Source organism: Cervus canadensis, chromosome 15 (assembly GCF_019320065.1).
Source record: "Cervus canadensis isolate Bull #8, Minnesota chromosome 15, ASM1932006v1, whole genome shotgun sequence".
Lineage (NCBI taxonomy): Eukaryota > Metazoa > Chordata > Mammalia > Artiodactyla > Cervidae > Cervus > Cervus canadensis.
The window spans coordinates 40067998-40094657 of NC_057400.1; the positions used below are offsets into that span (position 1 = coordinate 40067998).

The 26660-nt window shown below is 37.2% G+C and overlaps 1 protein-coding gene across 3 annotated transcripts in view; it reads right to left on the reverse strand.

The window, feature by feature from the left end:
- The window catches only part of LOC122453943 (CD302 antigen), a 114351-nt gene that overhangs the window by 23660 nt on the left and 64031 nt on the right, over positions 1-26660 (reverse strand). Inside the window, exons 26-35 of one of the 3 annotated variants that reach the window (XM_043488306.1) lie at positions 24787-24952; positions 23209-23376; positions 21904-22020; positions 19873-20067; positions 17371-17597; positions 15832-16000; positions 13498-13647; positions 11617-11739; positions 10174-10341; positions 6567-8245 (exon numbers count right to left, since the gene is read on the reverse strand). In XM_043488306.1, the coding sequence (XP_043344241.1) occupies positions 8067-8245; positions 10174-10341; positions 11617-11739; positions 13498-13647; positions 15832-16000; positions 17371-17597; positions 19873-20067; positions 21904-22020; positions 23209-23376; positions 24787-24952 (1662 nt within the window). In that variant the 3' untranslated portion in view covers positions 6567-8066. Of the gene's footprint in view, positions 1-924; positions 1324-6566; positions 8246-10173; positions 10342-11616; positions 11740-13497; positions 13648-15831; positions 16001-17370; positions 17598-19872; positions 20068-21903; positions 22021-23208; positions 23377-24786; positions 24953-26660 lie in introns of those variants that run through there. The other 2 variants (XM_043488308.1, XM_043488307.1) reach the window with 2 other exon arrangements.

A 26660-nucleotide genomic window follows, 5' to 3' on the forward strand; every position in this document is an offset into this window, starting at 1 on the left:
AAATGCCAAACTCTTGCATAATCAATTTATTCAGACCCACGCAAGTACTCACTCTGTTTTTCTTTATTTTGCTCCTTAATTCCCAGAATTGTTCCATCAATAGTGGTTTTGGATGTTAAGTCTTTCCCCAGAGTTTCCCCCAACAACATTTTTGACACGGTTATAAGAGAAACTTGTTTTTAAAAAACACAAAACATATTGAAGAGTCTGTTTTCCTCAGAACTCATTTTGGAAATCACGAGTCGTTTTTCAGATGAAACTTGCTCAACAGCAGACTAGACTTAAAGATTTTTAAATCACACGACTTAGGTGGAATCCAAGCCTCGCCTGTTCTCTTCCCACTTCCACTGAGGGGTTATTTGGCTGAACTGTTTTCCTGTTTCAACATCTTGAACACCAACCAAATGGACAAACAACCCCGAGAACAAAAAAGGGTCAGCTTCCTCCCACCCCCATCCCACCCCAGCTGCACTCGAGCTGGGGAAAATCTCCGCAGTCTAACTTCCCCATTTCCCCTTTCAGCCCCAAACGGCCGTGAAACCACGCTCATCCTGGCGCTCTTAAGTCTTTTTGCTCTCCTGTCAATTAGCCCCGTTTGGGGACCCTTGCCCGCGACTGGGGTGCGTGCTAAGGATATGGACACGGTGGGAGATGAAGGGCGCTCTGGGGTCCCCGGAGATCCCCTCCTACGGGCTCTCTCCTCCCCGGGGGCGCTCTCCCGGAGTCCACCGAACGCAGAGGCGAGTGGGGCTGAGCAGCCTGCGGAGGCGCTTGGGGTGGGCGCGCAGGCGAGCGCCACCTGCCCATCGAGAGGCAGCCCTCGCCCGGGGAGAGAGTGGAGGGTCTCCGCCGGGCGCGGGGAAGGCGGTCGCTCCGGGCGCCCGCTCCTGGCGGAGGAGGGGGCGCGGCCAGGGGCCAGCTTACCCGCAGCGGCGGCGGCGGCGAGGCCCAGCAGCGGCAGCAGAAGAGCGGGAGGCGCGGCTCGTGGCATGACGGCGCTGCGGGCCGGGCGCGCGCTTCTCGGAAGTGCGGAGCCGCCGTCCGACCCCTCCCACCAGCCGCCCCGGCCGGGCAGAGAGCCCGCCCGCGCTGCCTTCCGGCCGGCGCCCCCGGCTCGCCGTGGTTTTTAAAACTTCATCTGAACCGAAATCAATTCAGCGTCTCAAAAAGGTTTCCAAAGAAGAATTTCCGCAACGCTTCAGCCAGCTTCTTTCTCTAAATCTTAACGTCGTACGTAACTTCAGTGCAATGGTCAAAGCCAGTATATTAACACTGATCTAATACTGTGGGCTAATCTACAGCCCTTATCGTATTTCATCAGTTGTCCTTCTGATCATTTCTCTGTCCTAAAATCCAATCCGGGATCATACACTGCACTGCGATGTCACGTGTCTCAGTCTCTTTACTGTGGCGGAATTCCTGTGTCACTGCTTATCTCGATACAAGTTTGAAGAGTACTGACCGGTCGCTGTATAGAACGTCCTTTAGTTTGGGTTTGTGTGATGCTTCCTCTTGAGGGAGATTGGAAGCAAAGGATTCAGGTTATATTTCTGTGTTCTGTTGCTGGTGGTGGTTGGTTGGTTTTTGGCAAGAGTACCACAGAAGTGGCCTGCTCCATCCCAGGAAGACCACGTCATTCTATGTTATCACTGATAATGTTAACTTTGATCACTTGGTTAAAGTGGTGTTTGTTCTTTGAACCCAATAGCCAGAAACCTTTTCAAAGGCTCTCTCAGTGGACTGTGGCCATCAGACAACTTCTGTCATCAACTCTTGGATGAGGGGTCTTTAAACTGTGAAAGGAATACTTTGGATACTTTGATCCTGAACTTCTGGCCTCCAAAACTCTGACACAATATATTTCTGTTGTTTAAGAAAAACAGCAGCAATCATGTTTGTTACTATACATATGAACTATGCAACTATAACTCGAATAGCGGCGGTCTCTGGAACCAGACAAATCAGAGTCACACAGGCTGCTTGTTTAAACTCTGACATCGTCTCATGTCATTAGCAAAAGAGTGTTTTAAAATTGAGTCTAAACTCAAGAACACAAACATAAACAACTCAATTTTAAAATTTACAAATGAGTTGAACAGACACTTCAACAAATAAGATATATAAATATAGCAAAAAGTACATGAAAACACACTCAACATTGTATGTCACTAGGGAACTGCAAATTAAAACCAGATACCACTGTATACCTATTAGAATGACTTTTAAAATCCAAAACACTGACACCACCAAATGCTGAAGAAGATAGAGAACAAGATGAATTCTCATTCATTTCCAGTGAGAATGCAAAATGGTACAGCCACTTTGGAAGACAGTTTGGCAGCTTCTCAGAAAACTAAATATACTCTTATTGTATGATTCAGTGATCATGCTCTTTGGTATTTATCCTTGGTTGAAATGTTACATACAAAATCTTACACATAGATATTTGAAGCAGCCCAGCTACCCTTCAGTAGGTGACTGGATGAATAGACTGTGGTACATCCACACAATGAAATATTATTCAGCACTAGAAAGAAATGAACTATCAAGCCATGGAATGAACTTAAACACATATTGCTAAGTGAAAGAAGCCTGTCTGAAAAGCCCACATACCCTATTATTTCAACTTTATATTTTGGAAAGGCAAAACTGTGGTATCAGTTTAAAAAAAAATTAGTGGTTGTCAAGGGTTGAGGGCGGTGGTAAGGGAGACATGAACAGGAGCCCAGAGCACTTTTAGGGCAGTAAAACTGTCTGAACAATACTGTAATGGTAGATACGTATCATTGTACATTTGTCAAAACTATAGAATATACAACATAAAGAGGAATCCTGATGTAAACTATGGACTTTAGTTAAGAATAATGTATCTGATTTGGATCAATTTTACCAAATGTACCACACTAATGCAAGATGCTAATAATAAGAAAAAGGTGGTGAGACATAAGGATGTATGTGGGAACTCTGTACTTTCTGCTCAATGTTTATCCTAAGACTGCTCAAAGATAACAGTCTATTAAAAAAAAAATCAAGTCTAATCTTTTCCATGCTGCTGATTGTCCAACTGGAAATGGAGTGATTTCACCATCTGACCAAAGAGGTCTGTAAGGAGTCTCAGAATGTCAGAGGTGGTAGGGGCCATCTTCATTTACTGATAAAGAAACTGAGGCCCAAAGAAAGGATGTGACTTAGCCATGGGCACGCGGTGAATGCCAAAAATGGAACCAGAGCCCAGGTCTTCTGCTGGACTCTCCCAACCTCTCCAGGTTCAGTCTCTTTGCCAAAGTATCAAGGACTTGCTCAACTGATATATTTCCATCATTCCTCAGACTGTTTGTATACTAAACCCAAACCCAAAGCAAATCCTTTCAAATGGACACAGTGTTTAAATATTCAAACCTCCCGATTCTGGGGACTCCTATCCTGCTAACTACACAGGGGGGAAAAAAAAGTCATCTATCTGAATAAGTTATCTCCACCCCTACCTCAGGCACCAAAGCACACTGTATCAATGTGGATTTTTATTAAACTAATTTTCAAATAATCGTTAGAGTTACAATACAAGTAGCACCTTCATGGATCAGTCTACGTTAGGCAAATAACCCATTTCAGCAGTTTTTTAATTTTTCAGTCATTTGACCTAAAGGAAGGCATATTTTCCCCACTGTTGACTCTGGTGCACACTTCCTCATTTCTTATGCTAATATAAGACAGACTACTTACCCCCTCTACATGGGAAAATATAGTTATTTCATCAAAATCTCTCATTATGATGTTCTACTTTCCAATTACATCTCATACTGTTTTTCCTTTTCTTTTACTTGTTTACTTCCTCTTTGACCTCATTCCAGACTCCAATCCCTTGACTTCGTTTTACACCCAGAAGTGAGACTGCTGGATCACATGGTAGTTCTATCTTTAATTTTTTGAGGATAGGGGATCTATTTTCTCCTTCATATTCTCCTTTCCCTCAATTTTAGTTAGCAGTCGAGGGCAGGTAGAAGAAATCTATTCATTCTCCTGATGGTTGTCACTACTAATATATGGCTTTAATTTCATGTGAGCCCAGTAAGCCTCTTCTGCAGTCTTTTATTTTGTCTTGATCATTCTCCTCTCTCATTCATTCCCTACATAGAATATTTCAATTTTTTTATTATGCTCTTTAAGCTGAAACCCTATTCGATATTTATCTTTCTCTGAAAAAGACTTCACCTTCTACTCACTAGGAAACTAGAGGCCATCAGCTATAGATAAACATCTTCAAATAACTGTCTGCTCTCCCCTTCTCTTCCACACAGGTCATTCTCTTCTGTCCTCAGAGGGGAAGGCAAGCTTCCTCCCATCCCATCCAAACCTAGTTCCTTTATGTATGGATTTAGATCTGCCCTCTTATCCCATCTTCTTCAAGATCTTCCCCTTTCTCCCCTTCATCAACTTCTCTCTGTTCATTTGTTACCAATGATGTGTTTTGTTTTCCTTCCTCTCAGCTTCTAAATGTGTCAGTCTCTTCCCCCACCTCCTTTGGGAAGAACTCTTCTTCACCTTTCCTCCTTCTCACTCTAGCTATGGCCCATCTCTACATCTCAAAATTTCATGCTCTCAGTTTCCTAATTTCCTTTCACTTTTCAGCTCACTCCCATCTGGATTCTGGTGATTTTCTGCATTTCTATTGGTTAAGATCACCAATGTTTTCCTAATTCCTGGACTCCAGTTTCATCTGACTTTGCCTGTTTGTTGTTTAGCCTTTGAAACAGTATTTACTTGACCCTACTTTGTATTAAGAGGGTGTTGGGGAACTTCACTGGTGGTCCAGGGGCTAAGACTCTGCGCTGCCAATGCAGGGGACCTGGGCTTGACCCTTGGTCAGGGAACTAGATCCCACATGCCACAACCAAGAGTTTGCATGCTGCAACTAAAGATACAATGAAGCTGAATAAAATAAACAAATCAATATTAAAATAGATAAAAAGCAAAAAAAAAAAAAAAACCACTTTCTTTTTTTTTTAAGAGTGGGCATTTGGCCAGGAAACCAAAACCCTAGGACTACTCAGGATTGACTTCAACCCCTTAAAGGTTCCCAGAGAGAGTCCTGAGCTGGGCATTGCTGAGCTCCCTTTTGCCCTAAAGTACTTAGGACTACATAAATGGAGACCAAAATAGAAGGGGAGTCCTCCTCTGTAACTCTCAGCTTCCCTAGGTCCAGGAATGGGAAAGATGGGGTGAAGGGGAAAGGCTGATGAGGAAGACCAGTGAAGAACCTCGTGCAGATAATCCAGAAAGAAAAAAGGATAAAAGTTCTGAAATAAAGACAGCTGGCAATGAAGATGACCAGTCCATGAGAAGTGTGGGGAAAAACTGACAGAGTTTCTGGATTAGAGAGATGAGAAAGAGAGGATTTAAGGATGAATTCTGAGTTTCTACCCTGGGAAACAAGGGGTATGCTGTCTTCATATTAATTCAAAGAGAATATAAGAAGAATTGTTTGGGAGAATGGAAAAAAAGCCTTTCAGACTCTGCTTGGGCAGAATTGATTTAAGTTAGCTTGGGCAAAAGGAGAAATAGATGTATACTAAATTTGTTGGGATATAATAGTGTGAGAATGTTTTAATTTAGAATATAAAGGAAATTAGAGTTTACGGTACAGATCATGAGGTCTAGTTTTTTTAAAAAATGTCTTTGACAATCTAGAGGGATGGGATGAAGTGGGGGCTAGTAGGGAGATTCAAGAGGGAAGGGACATGTGTATACTTATGGCTGATTCAGGTTGTTGTATGGCAGAAACCAACACAACACTGTAAAGCAATTATCCTCCAATTAAAAACAATAAAGTCTTTGAGATATAGTTAAAATTTGTCTTTTTAGGTAAAAATTTGTTGAACTTAATAGTTAAAATTTTTCTTTTTAGGTGAGTTAGCAATCAGGTCTTTGTTTCTCCAAGAGGCTTTTAGGATTAAATGAACCACAGAGAAAGAAACCTGAATCTCTGGCTTTCCCTAGCATCAACTCAGCAGCGAGTCAGGACTGGGGTTTCCAACACTCCAGCAAACATTTGCAGGGCAGATCTCCCAGATAATGAAACATCCTGTCCTGGGATTGGGGGAGAATATTTTCAAGGGGTATTCATTGGTCACTTCTAAACTTGTCCTCTATACCTGATCATTAGGTGCATATATCTGTTTTTTTAGGTGCCTCGTTTTGAAAGATCAATTTTGTCAGACCACATGTGGGGGTTGGATTAGTTAGGGAGATTGGAAAAGGCTGTTTTCAGTTCTTCTGAGAAAGGGAACACAATATGGGCAGCTCTGGTCATGGTAAGAAGGACTTTCATAGAGACTGTTCAAAGGGAATTAGAAATATGAACCTGAAACTAGATATTTGAATTGACGACTTAGAAGTGGTTGATGAATGCCGTGGGGTGGGAGACAGTGTGCAGGATTTCCTGAGGGAGGCAAACAGAGTGAGAAGCAAGTGTATTATAGGTGGGACCCCTGCTGACCCAGTATTTAGAAGAAATGCTGAGTCAGAGGAATCCAAAAAGGAGCCTAAAATCAAACACTCAAGAGATGTACAAATGATTATATTTATTCTTTTAAAAGTGTACACAAGATCTTGATGCCTTGCTTTACAATAGCTGGACACTTTTTTTCTTGTCATGCTATATGTGTAACATAATAAAGCCCAATCTAGAGATTTGTTTTTCAAAATGGAAGACAAATACTTTTACAATAAGATCAACAATACTTTTACTAAAGAAGAAAAAAAAAAAAGAAAATGATTTTATTATGGCATCACTAGTATATATACCTGTACTTCTTGCATCAAATTTGTTCAGTTCTTTGAAGAAAGTCTTAACAACTAAAATTGCACAGATGATAGGGTAAGAGAACTAGTTTAACTAATTCAGTATAAAATAGTTCAGGACAACCATACTACAGAGTGTTAGACTACTAAAATTGTCTTAGAAAGTTATTTACAACATTATCATAATATAAACACTGAATTTTAAAATAAATCTGTGGATTTTATACAAAAATAAAGTACAAATGTCAATATAAGTTAAACACTGAATAAAACATTCACAATATCCAGTAGAAGCTATTATTAAGACTATATTCTAGGTGGTAAAATTCAAAACAGTAACCATAAAACCATGTTTCCTAAACCATTCACACTTAAATATTTTAGTAGTAATCACAAGATTTAGAGTTTCATTGTAAAATTTTTCATTTTTACAAATATACACAATTTTCACTATCTCTTATGTAAAAAGGCAACAAAGAATAAAAATTTCTTAGTCAGAAGTTGCCATACTATGTTAAATATATAAACTGTGAAATTTTCAAAAAAACCATTCCCTTTAAAAAGAAAACATATATTTTATATAAAACAACAAACACACTGCTATAAGATATCTAATCAATCTAAAAATATTTCCACACTTAAAAAAACATTAAGTACTAAATCTTCTTTAAAAGCCTTTGAAAGACTATGAACAGAACAAAATTATTTGCATTTAAATAATTTTGGTATGAAACATCTTTGGAACAGTATAAGAAAATCTTGCCAAGAGGCATAATTTTGCTGTTTGCATGTCTCATTGTTCAATAATTTCTCCTAAATGCTACAAATGACTACTTTAAAACAATGTTGACATTATTTAGTTTTGTTACCTAGAGGTACTAATTTTACATTTGGCTTAGATGTTCTTAAAATTAAATATACATATATGACCCAGCAATATGCCAATTTTATTTCCTAAGACATTTTGTTAAAATGCCATTCATATCCTAGTTACCAACTACATTCTTACAGAGAAAACGCACATTAAACTCATTACTCTATAAACAATTTGGACTTTAGTTCCAACTTGGGTATCTTTTCATGCTATTAAGTAGAGTTATGAACATGGCATTTTGTGGGTAACTGTAGATACCAGCATTATAATTAAACAAAAAGAATACTTAAGACCCCAACATTGAAACAGAGTAAATACTGACATTGGGAAAATTTTAAATGGCTCATTTTTCCTAAACCATCAGTGCAAATCAGCAAACCTCTAGAAGAGTTTAGTCATGGAAAGAAGGAAGCATGATTTCATCTTCATTCCCTCCTTGTTGATACCGAACTGAAGAGAAGCCCAACAAGTGCCAACGGTTCCTTCGGAAGAAGAGCCAGGTCAGTCCGCAGGTAAGAGCCAAGATGCTCAGCACAGCAAATGCGATACCTATTCCTCTGTAATCAGGGCCTAGGCCAGGGAAAGGGTTGACAGTGGAGGACAGAACAGAACAGTGATCGTCACTGATTTTATATATTAGGCTTTGTGTCACAGATGTGAACACTGTACAAATTAGATATAGTAAATGCTGTCTCAGTGTCAACACAGAATTCAAACTCATCATCAAACCCTTCAGTGCTTTCTTATCCAATTTAACTGTTTTCACTCAAATCCTCTTCACTCCTATAGCAATTTTCTTCCAAAGAAATTAGAGTGGTACCATTATTCTCAAATTCCCTTCCCATCATCCTTTTGAGACCCTCATTCCCAGTATATTATCTTACTTTGACAGCAAATTGCTAAAGGTTGGTAAATGTCTGTATTTGACTTACCTAGTACCAAATAAAGTGTTATTTGCTTTAAAGGAAATTAACCCTTTAGCATGACCTCATTGAGTTCCTCACTACTCAATTTTAAGCACTGTTCCTTCCAGGCCCCTATCTACATGCTGCCAAGATGGAATCATTTTGTCCCAAGGCTTTAATATCAGCTCTGTGCTGACTTTCCTTCTCTCTCATATGTCCAACTGCACACTAGACATTCCTTATGGATAGCTCATCTCCACATGGATGCTCAAAATGCCAAAACGGAACTCGTGGTTTATACTATTCTAACCCTACTTCTCCCTCACCCCAAATCTTGGGTACTAGCTCCCTATTCCACTAAGTATAGAACCTGAACACTTGACTCAGGATTCCAAAGCCCTACCTGTCTGACACCTGTCTACTTTCCATTTCTTCCTTAAGCCCACATCAAGATGTTCTGTCTTAGGCCCTCTGCTCCAACTGGTACCTCTGCCTGGTGTGACTCTTCCGCTGATCCCAAAGGCCTTGGCTGGCCTTCCAGATTTCAGCTTCCACATCTCCTGCTCTGAGAAGTCTTCCCTGATCACCCCTGACCCAGAGCAGTTACACCCCTAGTCTCAGCACAGTTTATGTGAGTGCCTGCTCAGCTGCGTCTAACTCTGTAGGACCCCATGGGCTGCCGTCCGCCAGGCTTCTCTGTCCATGGGATTCTCCAGGCAAGAATACTGCAGTGGGTTGCCATTTCCTTCTCCAGGATTCTTTACCATCACACCACAGAGTTTATAACTATTGGATATTTTCCTCTCTTAAAAATGGACCTTCTTGGTACTCCTTATCTGTCTTCAATAGACTGTAAGCTCTGTGAGAAAAGGAATCTTACCTGTCTTGTTCATGGGTGCACCCTAGCACATAAAACAAATACTCTAAATATTTGCTGAATCAATGCATAAATATGTAGATACTGATTACCTAGAGTTAAGGTTTTATTTTTAACATTTGTACACCAAAATGGACATTTTATGCTAATCTTTAAAAATGTTGATGTGAAAATTTTAGAGCTTGTTAAGATAAGATTTTTGTGGTTAATTTATGTGTCAATTATGACGAAACAGAAGTTCAAAGTACAATTTCCTATAGATACTTAGGATGTTGTAACTAATTAAATACAGTTTTGCACTGTTGTTTATTATGAGTTTCATGGGAATGGGGAGAAAGGAAATGAAACAACTGCAGAATTAGACCATTGAGCTTTTAATGTCTGAACTATAGAATAAAATACATTTTAACATTTGCCAAGAGATGACCTCCCTAAAACTCTGGCAGCTCCCATTTTTCTTAGGAAAGAATTATATAAAGTTTGGACAGTTCAGTACTTTCCTCTGGGAATCCTAGACATCTTGTGCATTAACTGTCATTTGTAATTTACTTTTCTGAGGGAAAGAATCTTTATGACTTAATCAAAGTTTGTTTGGATATACTCTAAGGACTAAGTACTCTGGGACAAAGTACAAAACTTTGCACACAATTGAATCGTACATTTATTGCCTGACCCATTCTTCAAAAAGGTTCCTTAAGGACAGGTTACGTACTTACCCAAGGGAACTTTGCAGACAACTCTTCCATAGCCACGTGAACATTCAACTTTTGTCCAAGTTTCATTTGAAGCTAACAAAATGCTACATTGTCCACTGCCACTCTTAATTTTATTTGTCCATTTGACAAATCTCACTTTTGATCCATCTAACCAATTCCAAGACTGATCTAAAGAAAGAAGTTTGTGTACTGTAACTAAATTACTAAGGTAAAAAGCACATGGGTCATACAATTCATTTATTTAGAACTGTGCTGTGCCACTATTTTTTAAACGAAATTTATTGAAAGTTAAAATATTAAAATCAGCACATCAGTTGCACTTGACATATTTCAAGTGTTCAACAGCCACATATGGTTAGTGATTACTACATTGGACAGCACAGGCATAGAAGAAATTTCATCTTTGTAGAAAGTTCTATTAGACAGCACTTACATATGGAGTATGGTGTTATAAATGAAGTGCATAATGCCTACACATTTACTGTGTGATGGACAGATTTCTAAAGATCTGTATCCCTTGTCCCTTGCTTCCCACCCATGATTTCCCCCATTAAGAATCATTCACAGTGTGCTGGCAAGAGAGGAAGAGTCCTGCAGGGCCCAAGAAGTCCTCCCCACCATGACTCCACTTCTGGTTCCCAGCTGATGGAGCACCGCCTTGTGGTGACAGTATAAACACAACTTATACTTCCTTCAGGGGCCAGCTTAGAATTCACTCACTTTTCCACACATACTTAATATTTTGGAATTCACATTTATTTCAATTATTCAGAATTCAAATTTGCATAAAATGTGAAGCCAACTTTCTATTATTCTATCAAAGGTGTACTCTTAATTCATTGATCAATTCTAAGTGCATGGAAACAATCTATTATTCCTTATTGAAGAATTCTTCCACAAATCTTTCTGAACCAAATCTCTGCAATTTTACTAAGGTAATATAAAAATCACCAATATAAAAAAAAAATCACCATTAAGACTTAATTTCACTCTATGGTTACAAAAAAAAAAGTAAAAATGTTTCAAGAGGGAAGGGAACAACAAGAAGAGAACTTTCTGAATAATAGCTAAAAGCTACAAAAACACCAGGTGATAGACACTAGAATGCTATGGAAAGTAGCCAATGGGTTCCTGGTGGGATACACAAGGGACACAGATACTGCCATAGGAGGAAAAAATATCCTGTTGACCCAAGTATCTTAAGCCTCTAAAACAATTCCAGTTGATTTAACCTGATTTTCTATTTCATTGGTGTTTCCATCATTACTAATAAGTCATTCATTTATTTATTAGGAATTTATAAGCCTCTAAACCAGCAGACCTAGCTTATTCATCACCAAGAAGCGTTAGAGTTAGCCACCACTTGACATTCTTTAGTGAGGCTGATTTGGCATTCAGGACAAGTTAGAACTCTCTTTGCACACTCTACACACAGATATTTACCGGCAGAAAGTTGAGATAATCCAAGCCAAACTCTCATGGTAATGTTATTATTTTCCCTCATTAGTCTGCTCACAAATTTATTCTCATCTTCATCCTTTATGGTAACGATAGTTGCAGAATGGGCTGTTGAAGGAAAACAAACCCTAAGTCAATTAGCATGCCAACTAGAGAAGATTGAGGGCAGGAGGAGAAGGGGACAACAGAGGACGAGAAAGTTGGATGGCATCACTGACTCAGTGGACATAAATTTGAGCAAACTCTGGGAGACAGTGAAGGACAGGGAAGCCTGATGTGCTTCAGTCCATCGGGTTGTAAAGAGTTGGACATGACTTAGTGATAGAACAACAATAATCAAGATTAAGATCATGAAGATATTCAAACTTGACACAGAGTATATAGCATTAATACACACAAGTATAGTGTTAATAGCTTCCAAAAATGTTAGAAATATTTCTAGATCGAAACTTTATGTATATACATATCTTATGTTTCCTCAAAATGTTTAAATGTTAATATTTCTGGGCCTTGGAACTACTTAACCAGTGAGACCTTCCTGTATGAACAGCTAGTCATAAGAACTGGGGTATGTGATGGCAGAAATCTGTGTTCCCCTGTAGATTTTCAATACTCTCTTCTCAACAACTAGTTCTGTATAATAAGTTAACTTTAAATGTGCTTCTGTTATAATGAAAATAAAAGCAAATAGATTTGAGATGTTGGAGAGCATGAGCCTTCCTTTTAATATTATTTTATACATAAGTATACATGGTAATGCCATTGTATACTGTCTGAAATACAGTATGGAATTGAACGAGTGAGTATTCCTCAAGTTTGATAGGCTGCCTTAAACCTACAGAGATAATAGCACTATCACCAGCATCAGGCAAGGGATAGAAATAAAATAATACCAGGACTTGGAAACTAATCCAAAATGGAATCAAATAGTCTTCAATCCGAACAAGTTTATCCATACTTGAACTAAAGCATGTCTTTTGTGGTGTGAAGTATTAAAAGAAGGGCAAAGGAAAGCATTTTCTCCTCTATAGATCACCACAGTGTGGAGGTACTTTACCTTTTATAATACTAATCTCACATAAAAGTTTCCATCATGTAGCTAAGCGGTAACAAGGAGAATTTTAAATCAGTAAAGTGTCTCCATAACGTAGCAAAATAAATAAGATAAATGTCATCTGCCTAAATTGCTACCTAAGGATGCAGGTCTTTGAAATACTCTAGGTGGTCCCCTTGGAAGTTATTTCAGTTTGACTATGGTCTAAGATTCTCATAGGAGGGAGCCAATCATGGCTGCTCTTTCATTTTAGTTAACTCTGAAGATTAAAAGTCCTGTCCCCTATAGTGTTCAGAGATGTGGGTCACGGGTCCATTTTGCAGAATGAACAACCAATGCTTCTTGGACTTTGTTACCCTGGTCAGGTTAAACTTACTTATTAATGACTAAGTAATGAAAAATCTACAATTTTGTATTTACTGCTTAATCAACTTTACAAAAAATCTGCTACTGAATCCTTTCATCTGAGCATATCTAGCTGTATTTAAAATGGTTTCATTTGTCAGTGTTTTCACATAATAGTTTATTTAGCAATTTTTTATTCTACTTCTTCCCACTTACTTTTATACACCATCTACTTATTCTTATACTGATCATTTTTTTACTGGCTGTTCCAATATTCCATTGAGTTCATATATCATAAAATACTTAACCATTTCTGTACCACTGGCAATTAGGCTATAATGCTATTATAATTAGTGAGTGCTTCACAAAGATTTTCAAAAATATAATATTTATTCTAAAGGGTTTCCTTAAGAAAAATTCTAATGACTAAATTACTGAGCAAAGAAAATCAACACATTTTAACTCACCAAGCTTTGAACAAAACCATCTGGCTTCTGAGAAACTGTGCAATGCCTGGTCAGACATATAACAATGGTCCCTGTACTGAATCCACTGTGACTTGTTCCCTTTTGCTGCTGGACATCTTGATGAGTAAGTATAAGAGGACACCTCTTTAGCTGTAAAAATGTCAGACATAACTGTGAACATGCACAGAAAAATATGACTGGCTTTTAAAATCTCACTGACACCTGTACGTAAAATCTCACATGGTTCCTGTAGGTAATAGGCATTCAATTTCAATACACATCAGAGAGGGCTACAGCCCACACTCTGAGAACGCAATCTCATTAGCTTTTTGGAAAATAATTTTTAAAACTGAGAATAGAGAGGAAAGTACTTAACTCTCTAAGATGAATTTAGACTAAAGTAAAAACAACTAGAAAGAATTGAGAAGAAAAGACAAGGCTGGGTAGGCCTGTAACAAATTTGAAATAATAATTAAAATTCTTTCTTTCTTTGGATTCCTTTTTGTATTGATCACAAAGATCTACTTTTACCTTGCCATAAAAAAATCATACCCACATTGAAAACTTGGTAACTTGTTTACAAAGCACAACAGATCAGCACTGAAATATCTGTCTCAAGCCAAAAAAAAAGGAGGTGTGGCTTCTCAGCTCTGAACAATTCCCCTGGTTTCCATGTAAACTGTTTAATTTTCAGTCATTCTCTATAACACAAGAAGCCTGTGTAATGAAGCCTATCCCCCTTAACACCATTGTTAATTCCAACAGCAGAGAGTATGAGAACTGGAAAGTAAATTGCCAGCATCCTGTTGACCGGGTACAGATTATCTGAATCAAATATCTGATCTGGTATGGCCAGTAGTCTCAACCCATACCATTGTTCTCTATGCATTATGCATGGTCTGCATGTCCTTCAGTCATTGAAGGCTTTCCTGCTTTTGTTCCTCATTGCAGTTTGGTAGAATTCCTTTCATTTATGATCCCTATGATTCCAGAAGAATGGCTACTGCCCTTTTCTTTCCCACTGAGAGACTTCAGGATGGTTCTCCATTCCTTATTCTGCTTCTCTATCCTGTTTCTCCACTCGGGCTCAATCTTTTTTGAAATCTAGTTATTTGATTGGCTTCTGCCTCCACACTTTTCACTAATGCCACTAGTTTGGGCTCTAAGTCTTCCTTCAGTTTGAAAATTGATTACTCCTGGGTAAGTTTCCTAGCTGCAGATGACCAAAAGTCATCTAAAAATTAACCTGCGAAGTCTGTAAGACTTGTGACAATTCTTTGTTAAGCTTGTGGTGGAGGAGGATGCTACTAACAAGTGCTTGATTCTATCATACGGTGAAAATAGTATCTCTGACAAAAAATATACTGCTGACTACTCTATCACTGCACAGGCAATGGTGTGTGTTGTTTCTTTAGATTCAAAACATGCTGAACACTGGCTACCAATGCATGGCTAGGACTAGTGGACTTTTATGAATGGGTTGGCTTTAAAAACAATTCTTCATACACTGGGAACATATGGAAATGCCTTATCTTCAAAGTCTATTTGTTTCTAGTCCAAGCTGAAAATGGCCTGTCTTAAACGGCATATATTTTCTTTTCTTACTGTTCTTTATTGAGTTTTGCTTCCAACTCTCACATTTTTTTTTTCCCCGCAAGGGCCAGCCTTGTGGTAAGTTTGTTATATTCCTGTCAAGAAGATTCCATTTTGTTTGAAAGGGGATAAAATATACATTATGTAAAATTTACCATTGTAACTATTTTTCACTGTACAGTTCAATGGCATGAAGTACATTCACATTATTAAGCAATCATCACCACCATCCACCTCCAAACTGTTTTCATCTTGCAAAACTGAAACTCTGCTCCAATTAAATAATAAAACCTTCTTTCCTGCAGCAATCACCACTCTACTTTCTATAGTAGAAACATTTGGAAAATGTTTAGTTACACAAAACATTTCTTTACTATAAAAACTTTCAGAGCCATTAATATGGTAAATCACCTAAGATTTTTCTCAAATCTATATCCTGTGGAACCCTTTTTTAAAAAGGAGAATCTCACTCTCTGAAAAACACTGCTAAGTGAAATTAAAATTCATAAATTCTAGAGTAAAACTCACTGAGTAACAGAACAGTTGAAAATCTTTGAGAACAAATTCCCTGAATGGGCATATCATATTTGTTTCTCTTCACAAAGTATCAAAATTATTTTGCTAGGATTTGTGAATAAACCTTATTTAATATCTATAAACATTATTTTGCATACTTAATCAGGTACATAAAACAAATGTCATGGTTTAGTAAATATACAGCTATTTGAAATCAAGTCTTACATTCCGTAGGTTTATAACAAATAGCACCATCCTTAACAGAGTTGCAGTTTTCATGCTTCCAAATTCCTTTTGGATCCAAGACAACACAATTTCCAGCAGATTTTTTATCTTTCCATGGAATATAGTCAAAGGCACTGCCATCAGACCATTCAAAACTTGATTTACTTCCCTGTATTAAGAATAATAATGATAATCTGAATTCATACGTATGACTTCAAAAGAACATTGAGATGAACATGCACACTTTAAGAAGTATAGGAATGCAGTGTTAATTATTTGCTTATAAGTACTATAGATCTGAACATATTTGTAAAACCAGGGATTTACTTTTGATGCACTGATTTGAGACATTTGCTCTGGCATATAATTTAAATAGGACTTTAGAGATAGAGTTACTACACTCTATCTCTAGATTTCTTTTTTTAGGGGTGAGTTTACATAACACTAGAAATTAGATGACATGGAAATGGCTTCCACTTGTCACAATTGCAGGTTTACAATCCCAATCTTCTTTTATTCTAAATACTGTTTTTTATGTTTTACAGTGTTGTGGTTTGTGTCCCTGGCTTGATTTTTTTCATATTACAGAAGTTATCGAGCAGCAAGGGGCTGGAAGAGAAAAACAGTTCCCAAGAAATTCATATTGGGAGATTACTTTTGATTTGTCCTTGATTCTTTAATCCTAACTTGCCATCCTTTTACTTTTCCCACTTTATTTAGATTAGGCCTCCATTCTAATCTCAACAGACTGTTTTTTGTATACTAGATGTCATTATCAATACATATATATATATATATACACATATACACTACTTAATAGGATTCAAATAGTGGCACAAAAGGCATGTTTACCAACAGAGGATTACTTTCAAATAGTGTTAATTTCTAGGGGGAAGTGGGGTGAAAATATACATCTATATTTTAGATGTAGTTAAGAGTTTTACTTGGCACTTTATATAATTTTTTTTAACTTTTATTTTGTATTGGAGTATAGTCAGTTAACAATGTTGTGATAGTTTCAGGTGAACAATGAAGGGATTCAGCCATACGTATACATGTATCCGTCCTCACCCCAATACAAATTTTGTGCTAATAATCCTCTATTAAGGAAAATATCATCACCCCCATTTGACAGATGAGGAAATAAGCTTGCAAAGGTATAATAACTTGCTTGTGGTTACCCAACATATAGATAGAAGACCTGCCACTCATATTGGAACTCAGATTTTTCTGATCCCAAGCCATTCCCTTTTTACCAGCTCTCCACTGGTCTATCCCAAATAGGTTACAGAGGTGTTGCTGAGATATTAATCTACTGAGTCCTTAGGATGGCTTGGCAGTGTCTAGGGCAGCTGTGGTCCTGGACAGGTGCCCTAGTCTTCTATCTGTTCTACATTGTGAAAAGAGAGAAAGCACTGTGGTATGCAAATGCAATCCCAGGACTTAATCTGATGTTATACTTTGAGTTAATATTTTATGCTCAAATTTCCGACCCTCTAACATACTTGGAAAGTTTCTGGAAAACAAAATAAGACTTACATCATGACTTGAGAGCCCAACCCATAGTGGAAATCCGTCACGCTTTACGATATCTTCCAGAAAAAGCTGGCCATTTTGGTCATGAACACTTGCCAAATGACCTCCACTTTGAGAACATGCATTTAATGCTTCATACCATGTTACCTTTTTTTGAATAACATTATAAATACCATCTTCATATGGAATAAACTGTGGCAGAGTAGCATTATATTCTTCCTTGTAGTCAACTATAATATTTAAATTAAAAGTGTTAGTGATTAAATTTAAATGATTTAAAATACATAATTTGGGTAATATTGCACATACAACCATTTCAAAAGTTAAATAAAATTGGACTATAAGAAGGTCAAATGCATACTTTTTTTTCTTATTGCCACAGCTTATTTAATAGGCTCTTAACTATTACAATTGTCTGGGTGATTAAAAAAAGGCATAAACACTTTCATTTAAGGAGCTCACATATTAGTTGGGCACAGAAAACACCACCACCTGAAATGAGGGCAAAACAATTAACCACTAGAATACTTGTGACTGACTAGAAAAGGAAAGATTCATCTGAATTAAGAGAGTCAGAAAACCTGCTTAATAAATTAGGCCTCCGGATTTTGGTTAGCTGAAATTAGTTCTAAAAAGAAATATAGTAACCAGAAAGTCAACTAAAAACAAACAACTACAGTAATAACAAGACCACAATTATGAGGGTATTTCAAAGGGACACAGAAGCCATGTTAAAGAGGACCAACAGCCAAATCTGGAAAAATTCAAGGAAAATATTAAAATAATATTGTCTATTATAGCCCAAAGTATAAAAAAATAACCATGAGCCCAAACTGATAAGAATAAATGACTAAATAAATTTTTAGATGGACGAGAACAGACAATTCTCCTATCTAGAACTCCAAGTTATTTATATAGATACTCCCCACTGCAGGAAGGTAGAAAATAACTCTCCATTCCCTAAGTGAGGACTGAGTGTGGTAACTTCCTAAAAGAGTACGCTATGGGAGGTAGGAAGAAGAGCAACTCTGTAGTGGAGGAAGCTAACAAACATTACCTTGACCCAGGTGATCAAGGTCAAAATCCACAGTGACAAGTAATAAGTTACGTTGAGAGCATATATCCTTCATAGGATGTGATGAGAATGACATTTTAGCTCTTTGATTTTTTCCCTAAACCCCAAACCCATAACTCCAGTTTAACCATGAGAAAAAGATCAGCCAACCCAAACTGAGGGACATTCTACAAATCACATGACCAGTGTTTCTCAAAATTGTCAAGAAAAGAAAGAAAATCTGAAAAACTACCATTGCCAAGAAGAACCTAAGAGAACATGATGACTAAGTGTAATGTAGTATACTGGATGGATTCCTGAACACAAAAATAACATGAAGTAAAAACTAAGGAGAGCTGAACAATACATGGACTTTGGGTAATAAGAATCTACCAATATTGGTTTATTTGTTGTAACAAGTGTCCCATACTTCAGACAGATGTCAAAAACAGAAGAAACCGGTTACAGTGTATATGGGAACTCTCTGCACTATCTTTGCAACTTTTCTATAAATCTAAAACTATTCTAATGAAAGTTTTATTTAAAAAAGAAAAAGAAAAGAAAGAAGGTAGAAGACATCATGGCAGGAAAAAAACCCATAAATAAAGGTACAAGTGAGAAAGGGTATACACTGTACGTGGACAATTAAGAGATCAGCCTGACAGGAAAAGATCTTTACCGAACCAAAAATGGTGGGAAAAAAAGGAGACTGGGAGAAAGCCTAGAAATTTAGAAGAGACACTGGTTTCTAAAAAGTCTCAAAGGCTTACAGGAACTCAAAATAACTTATAGTAGGGAATTCCTGGAGATTGTTGATAGAAATGGTGCATCCGAAAGTTATTCTCCAAGAGTATGAAGGGAAAAGGTGGGCCCAGATGTGACTGTGATGGGCTCCATGTTAGCAGAGGGCTTAGAGCAGAATGGCCATAATAACAGTTTTTAAGCTGTAAAAAATTTAAACCTGATATGCATTAAAAAGTAGACTTATTTAAGGAATTAGGCAAAGTTGAGAAACATTCATTTTTAGCCTAGACTGTCAAAACTACCCACACATACTTTCTTATTCATAGAAATTTTATCCATCCTCCAAGGCCCAACCGAGTTTTTCCTTCTCTCCTCAATGCATTCTTAGTTTTCATTATATCTATGTTCACTGGTGTCTTGATTTCTCAACAAATTTAAGCCTGTACATACTAAATAACCTAAGACTAACCTACATAAAACAACAATAAACATTTAATGCTGTTTTCCCAACTGCATTCATTTTACTCCTTGAGATCAAGACCATGACAACAGGGAGTGTGTCTTCCTCCAAAACCTCTGTAGTGCTTCTCATGGTACTGAATACAAGGGAGCTACTCAAAAAATTCAGTTGCATAATGCCCACTAGTGGAGGTAATGGCTTTATATTCTCTTTCTCTGCAGTAGAAACTCTGCCTTAGCATACTTACCCATTTCAATTTTACAAGCCAGAATGCTGTGCTGGTGAAAGTATAGTAAGTCTTCAACAACATTAAAGGTTTGAATATCCCAGAAGCCATCAGTACTCAAGCCAGCAACAAACTTGCTATTTTTTATAGCTGGTCTTCCTGACCTCCACTGTGTATATGACAGCGTAGTCTTGTCAGACCACATAAGAGAATTATCTAGAAAAGAAACATTTTTTTTCCTATCCTTAGAGATTAAATTAAGACTTGAATTACAGTTACAAGGTTAATATCTCAAACTCAAGTAATTTTCTATCTTTATTCACAACATTCTAAAGGTTGTATACTTATGTGTGTTTCTTTAAAATAGCTTCCAATTTTAACAGTAAACAATGCTTACTTTTAACCTAGAAAGTACAAATTATACATATGAAAACTAAAATTTACTTACAATTCTATCATCCTGAAATAATTTAACATTTTGTTATTATTTCATCCAATATTCATTTTTTCTACATGTATGTTTAATTGTGATAAAAATTAACATAACTATTTAAAAAATTAACATGTTATAAAACTAGTGCTAGAAAACTGGACTTAAACTATGCACAATTTATGTCAACTGATTTTTTTAGTTGCGGTAAGGTGAATGGGGGCTACTCTCTAATTGCTATGCATGGGCTTCTCATTGCAGTGGCTTCTTTGGCTCTAGGCGCATGGGCTCAGTAGCTTTGGCACATGGGCCTAGCTGCTCCACAGCATGTGGGATCTTCCTGGACCAGGGATCAAACCCATGTCTCCTCCATTGGCAGGTGGATTCTTAATCCCTGGACCAGCAGGGAAGTCCTTGGTTGTTTCTGAAAACATAACTAAGAAGGTACAGCAGAGGGTACAATTGAAATCTCTAACTATATCCTGGGTCTAGTTTCTGCTGCTCCACACAGGATCACTGTTTCCTCAGTCACTTTCAGGCAAAGCTAGAATTCTTGCCTGGAGAATCCCATGGACAGAGGAACCCGGAGGGCTACAGTCCATGGGGTCGCAAATAGCTGGACTGACAACTAACACTTCCACTTTTTTCCAAAATGGGAAGCATCTACCTAGCTCCTCTCCATTTTTTCCCATCCCCAAATCTGAGTATTCAAGCATCATTAGAGAAAAGACTTGGGCAACTAAATCCTATCATGATGAACTTATCTTCAGCTGGCAACCCAAGTCTTAGTCATTGCTTGATAGCTTAATTTTTGTTAACTCATCTGCAAGCCATAAACAAGAAAATCTTGAGTGGTTTTTAGAAAGAGACAGGTTAGATAGAAAAGAGCAGACTATTTTTAAAATGGCCAGATTTGGGTAATTTAGCTTCTTTGTCTACCCTACGTCTAGCTATCATTGTCCTATGCCTCTCATTCAGGCCCATCTTTGGGTAAATGTAAGTTTTTGAGGCTTTATGCCCAGAGAGTGATTTTTTTTTTCTAATTTCAAAACTATGATTTTTAGGACACCTCTTAACGAGTATCTTTCTAAATTGGTCTTACTTCTCCTATTATTAGAGTCTGTGTTTTTAAAAAAGTTTCATAGCAATTATATCTTGGGTTTGTGGCATTACAATCTCAAACATTCTAGTCCATTGGCAGACTATGTGTCTCCTTTCTCTAATGTGTACCCCAAGCCAATGACATAAACCCAAAAATGCAACATTAGAAGTGTATTTCTACTCTCACTCAGCTCATACACCTAGAGATATAAAGTAAGTATTAGAGATTTATGTGGGAGTGCAGTCATTTTTAGTTAGTCTTGTACTGCTATGAGGGAGAGTGGAAAAAGGAAATAATTTTTCACCATTAAACTCTAAGCTTGGTGGCAAAGGTATTTTAGTGGCAGGGCAGAGACACAAAACCTGCCTTGGTATCTGTGTAAGTTATACTAAGTACATAATTATAATTTTGTAATGTTGATAAACAAACACTTTGAAAGCTATACTTTTACAGTGTGATAAACAAGTAGTTCATAATGAACTATGAATATAGAAAAAAAAACAGTAGATTTACAACTTACTTTCATATATTATACCTAACATGACCCATGAAGCCATGTACTTGTAGTGTAGAAGCTGCTCAAGAACAAAGTTGTTCTCTTTTTCATCTCGAATACTCAGAATATGTGATTTTGGATCTGTTAAATAAAAAATAGCCAATAATTTAAATGACTATTTAGAACACTTTGATAGATTTAGGAATTTTTACTTCCCAGTTTAATACACTTCAAAACAAACAACAGTAGAAAATAAGAGATATAAATTAAAACCATCTTGTACTACAATGAATAGGTTGAGAAGTTTTCAAACATTTTGATCTTAAATTTGGTCTCATAGAATAGTGGAAAACTAGTAATTGAGTAAAGAATTTGAAACACTGATTTGCTTCTCCTCACAAGGCTTGAGTTGGTATAAATCCACGTATATTAATGATACAATGTCAAAGACTATTAAATAAAACCTCTTGAATGGGCTAAAAGTAAAAAATCTTCCTTTTCCTTAGAGATCACTGTTTTACAGGAAGTTTTTAAAAGTTTAATATTTCCCAAAGTGTGTTCCTCAGGGGTTCCTCAGAAAAGAGTTACATTGAAAAGAACTTTACAAACAACAGTTAACCAAAGTTAAACTACTTCATTCATGCCAGTATTTCTCAAAGTACATGCTAATGTATATTTGATAATGTTTTAACAGGAAACAAAGATGTGTGGCATTTCTCATCCTTGTTCTTTTACTAAGAATCTTTTTTTTTTTTTTTTTTTAATAGAACACCTCTTAAAAGTAGTGTTCCACAGAGCACACTTTGGGGAATAATGGTTTGATCCCTTCCCTAGGGATTTTCTACAAAGTTGATGGGTCCACTGTTAAAAAGTCACAAATCCTCATTGGATCTCATAGGAAATATTTGGATAACCTTGAGAGCTAAAAGTATGAAATCTGTATTTCTTTCAAGCAGAGGTGCTTCTTTATAGCTTATCTAAGTTTAGCCACTCAGACTGACCTATTTCCTCTTTGCCCGCAGCCTAACATCCAGTTCCCTAGTCTCAGTGTCATTTCTTTTCCCTTGTAAGTAGAATCCACTTTGTTTATACATGTAAAGTCAGACTAGGTCTCTAATGGATAGGTTAAAAATGAAGGAACTCATATACTTTCCATTTTAACTAAACACAAATTTTAATACTTTGTCAATGACAATGCAGAAATGAGGAGATGGATATTTTTGAGTTCTAGTTACTACTGCTAATTAGAAATATTTATATTACACTCAGGTGAGATTCCTTTGTTTTAAGAGCATAATGTAACATACAATGGCTATATAACATACTTACTCAGTGTCTGGCATTTAGAATGAACTTCATCTTGTGTTGTTACTTTGTATCTATTTTCTGTTATCAAGAAATTGTAGCAAGAGTTCTGAAATGGTATCCATGGAGTATTTAGAACAGGAGATGGACACTGAACACTGTCAACTGGTTTGACCTCTTTCTTAGTCTCATCTAGAAAAAGAATTAATGGTAAGAATTCTAATTGCATATATATATATTAAATCATGTTCATAGTAATTATATCTGATTTGTAGGAAATATTCAGGAAGCCAAGAAATAATAACTTGGTGATGCTTGTTCTGTTTATGCTTGAATAAAATGTGACCTCTTAACTGGCTTTCTGTAGGAAGGAAATTATTTAATACAATTTTCTTTCCCCTGATGTGGAATGAGTAGAATAATATGGATAATGAAGTGTTATTAGGTTAAATGCAGTTTCTGTCTTCCTGCATTGCCAGACTTCAAATACAAGGGGCCACTTCAGAGAAACCATACAAACATAATAATAGGTACCTAAATATAACTTTGGGAATTCACCTTCAGTTTTCTGGTTACTGATATCTTCTCTAATTTTAAAGAAATATTTATGAAATATGTGATGTTCTAAACAAGTTATTGCTCTAACCAAAGCAAATAGAAATAATTTAAAATCTGACACCTAGAAAATCTGAATTCAGCTTTTTTTTTTTCATTTTATGAAAAGGCTATACATTAAAAAAGATGCAAATAGAGATATGCTCTACTCAAAGCCAGTCAAACTGATTTAATATGTGGTACAGACCATTCAGTATAGTATTTCTCCCAGCTCAGGGCAACTCCCTTTGTGAAGTAGTCTTTTTTTCTAACCACAAACCCACAAATGTGGGCCCCTGAAAGTTGTAAAACCACTTTCCTCTGACTGGGCTAGAGACTGCATATCTGACTCAGTTGAGTCTATCAGATTCTCTCTACAGATATGAAAAGTGGGATTCAGAGATAGTCAATTCATCTCCAGTTATGGCTAAAATTGAAAGCTGCAGAGCTGCCATGTTTCACTATGTGCAGAGAAGCAGAAAGTGTATAAAGATAAGAGTGCAGATCCACAGAACAGAGAGGTGGAAGACCTCTGGCTTACAGACTCATTTTCCTCAGAAGGTGCAGCTCTATCCCCGTTTCTGAAGATCTAAATTTCTCTTAAGTGAGCTCATTACTGTTATTTGCAACCAAATAAATCTTAGCAGTGACTCATAAAACAAATGTGAAGTGTTGAAAAGAATTACAAAAAAATGCCCACAGATGTAAGTTTTCCATAACAACATAAACAAAAAGGTACACAAAATGAGGCTAACAAGGAGCTCAAAGGTCAATTACTATCTGTTGACAGAAATAAAGATAAAATACATCTAAAATAACAAATTAATGACAAAATATTTAACATATAATAATTCTTGATTACAAATATTCACAATAAATTTTGTTGTAAAAAGGACAGATTATAATTGCTTTATAATTTTAAAACAAGATTTCAAATCCATTTTCCCTGAATTCCACTACTCATAAGACTGATAAAAATTAGTGTTAAAATACTTGAAATTAGCATACTTCCTGAATAATAGCAAATAGCGCCTGGTTGATTATTATCGCAATCCGATGTTTTCCAGAATCCATCAGTGTCTAATACTACACAGTCTTCAAGTTGTTCATTATTTTCAGGCCAGCGACTAAATTGAAGATGTTTCCCATCTGACCAACCAAAATTGAGTTCATCCTGGAAGGAGGAGCAATATATTTTAAGTGGCAATCCTTCATCTTATCCCTACTATTTGATTTTGACCCTTGTGGTTGATCTAAGAGCTTCCCTGGTGGCTCAGACAGTGAAGAATCCGCCTGCAATGCAGGACTCCTGGGTTTGATCCCCACGTAGGGAATAGCCCCTGGAGAAGGGAATGGCTACCCACTCCAGTATTCTTGCCTGGAGAATTCCATAGACAGAGGAACCTAGTGGGCTACAGCCCACAGGGTACAAAGAGTTGGACACGACTAAGTGTGACTTTTAATTTTACCTTATATTTAGTACATATTTACAAAGCACTTACTATGTATCAGGCATTGTTTTAAGTACTTTGCAAATATTATATAATCCTAATAACAACCATATGAGGCACCCAGGTACTATCATATATCCATTTTATAGATGAGGAAACTGAAGTCATGCACCATCACACAGAATGTAAAACCACAGTGAGCTGGGATTCAAATCCAGGTCATTAGACACTGGAGCCCATGGTCTAAACCATTATGCTTTGCTGCCTCACACATAATTAGAACCATTGGTTGTTGGAAATCAGAAAGCTAAAATGGAGTAAGGATCACTGTGAGCACTGATTAACTTAGAGATAATGTGTAGTAGTGGAAAGAACATGGGTTTGGAGCTAAGCGTACTAGTTTTGAATTCTGGTTCAGTCATTTGTCAGCTTTTGATTGTGATATTACCTTGCCACATTTCCATCCCTTCTTCTATTAAATGGATGTGACACTTAATCTCATGGGTTAGAATCAATGGGGTAATGTGTAAGACATAAATCAGTGGCTAGCTGGTACACAGTAAGAGTTACATGGGTGTTAGCTCCATTTTAAACTCTCAGGCCCTGTGGATCTCATATCACTCTTTTCACACTTATCTTTGAAGAGAAACTTCCTTATTCACTACATTCTATTGTGCGCTAGAAACCTGTGAACATCTCTCTTTACATCCTGACAAAAGCATGACTACCTGTCTTGAGAGAGGCTTTCAAGGTACCTACAGATGTGCAGGTGACGGGTTGTCAAGTACAGGCCTGCCTGAGCTCTCCCGTGGTGCTGCCAGGGAACCAGGCCTTATTCACTGAACCAGTGAGGTATGCTTTCCTGAAACCCATGGCAATTTGGCATCACTGGCTTACATGGAACATTGGGCAAAGGCCACAGGCAGTCCCTTTAGTGAATCAAAAATAGCAAAAGCAGTCAAACCTCAATACCACCAACTATTTCATCCAGAATTGTTCTCCACCAGCATTCCTAAAAGATGATGCTGTGAAAGTGCTGCACTCAATGTGCCAGCAAATTTGGAAAACTCAGCAGTGGCCACAGGACTGGAAAAGGTCAGTTTTCATTCCAATCCCAAAGAAAGGCAATGCCAAAGAATGCTCAGACTACCACACAATTGCACTCATCTCACACACCAGTAAAGTAATGCTCAAAATTCTCCAAGCCAGGCTTCAACAGTACGTGAACTGTGAACTTCCAGATGTTCAAGCTGGATTTAGAAAAGGCAGAAGAACCAGAGATCAAATTGCCAACATCCGTTGGATCATCTAAAAAGCAAGACAGTTCCAGAAAAACATCTACTTCTGCTTCATTGACTACGCCAAAGCCTTTGACTGTGTGGACCACAACAAACTGTGGAAAATTCTGAAACAGATGGGAATACTAGACCA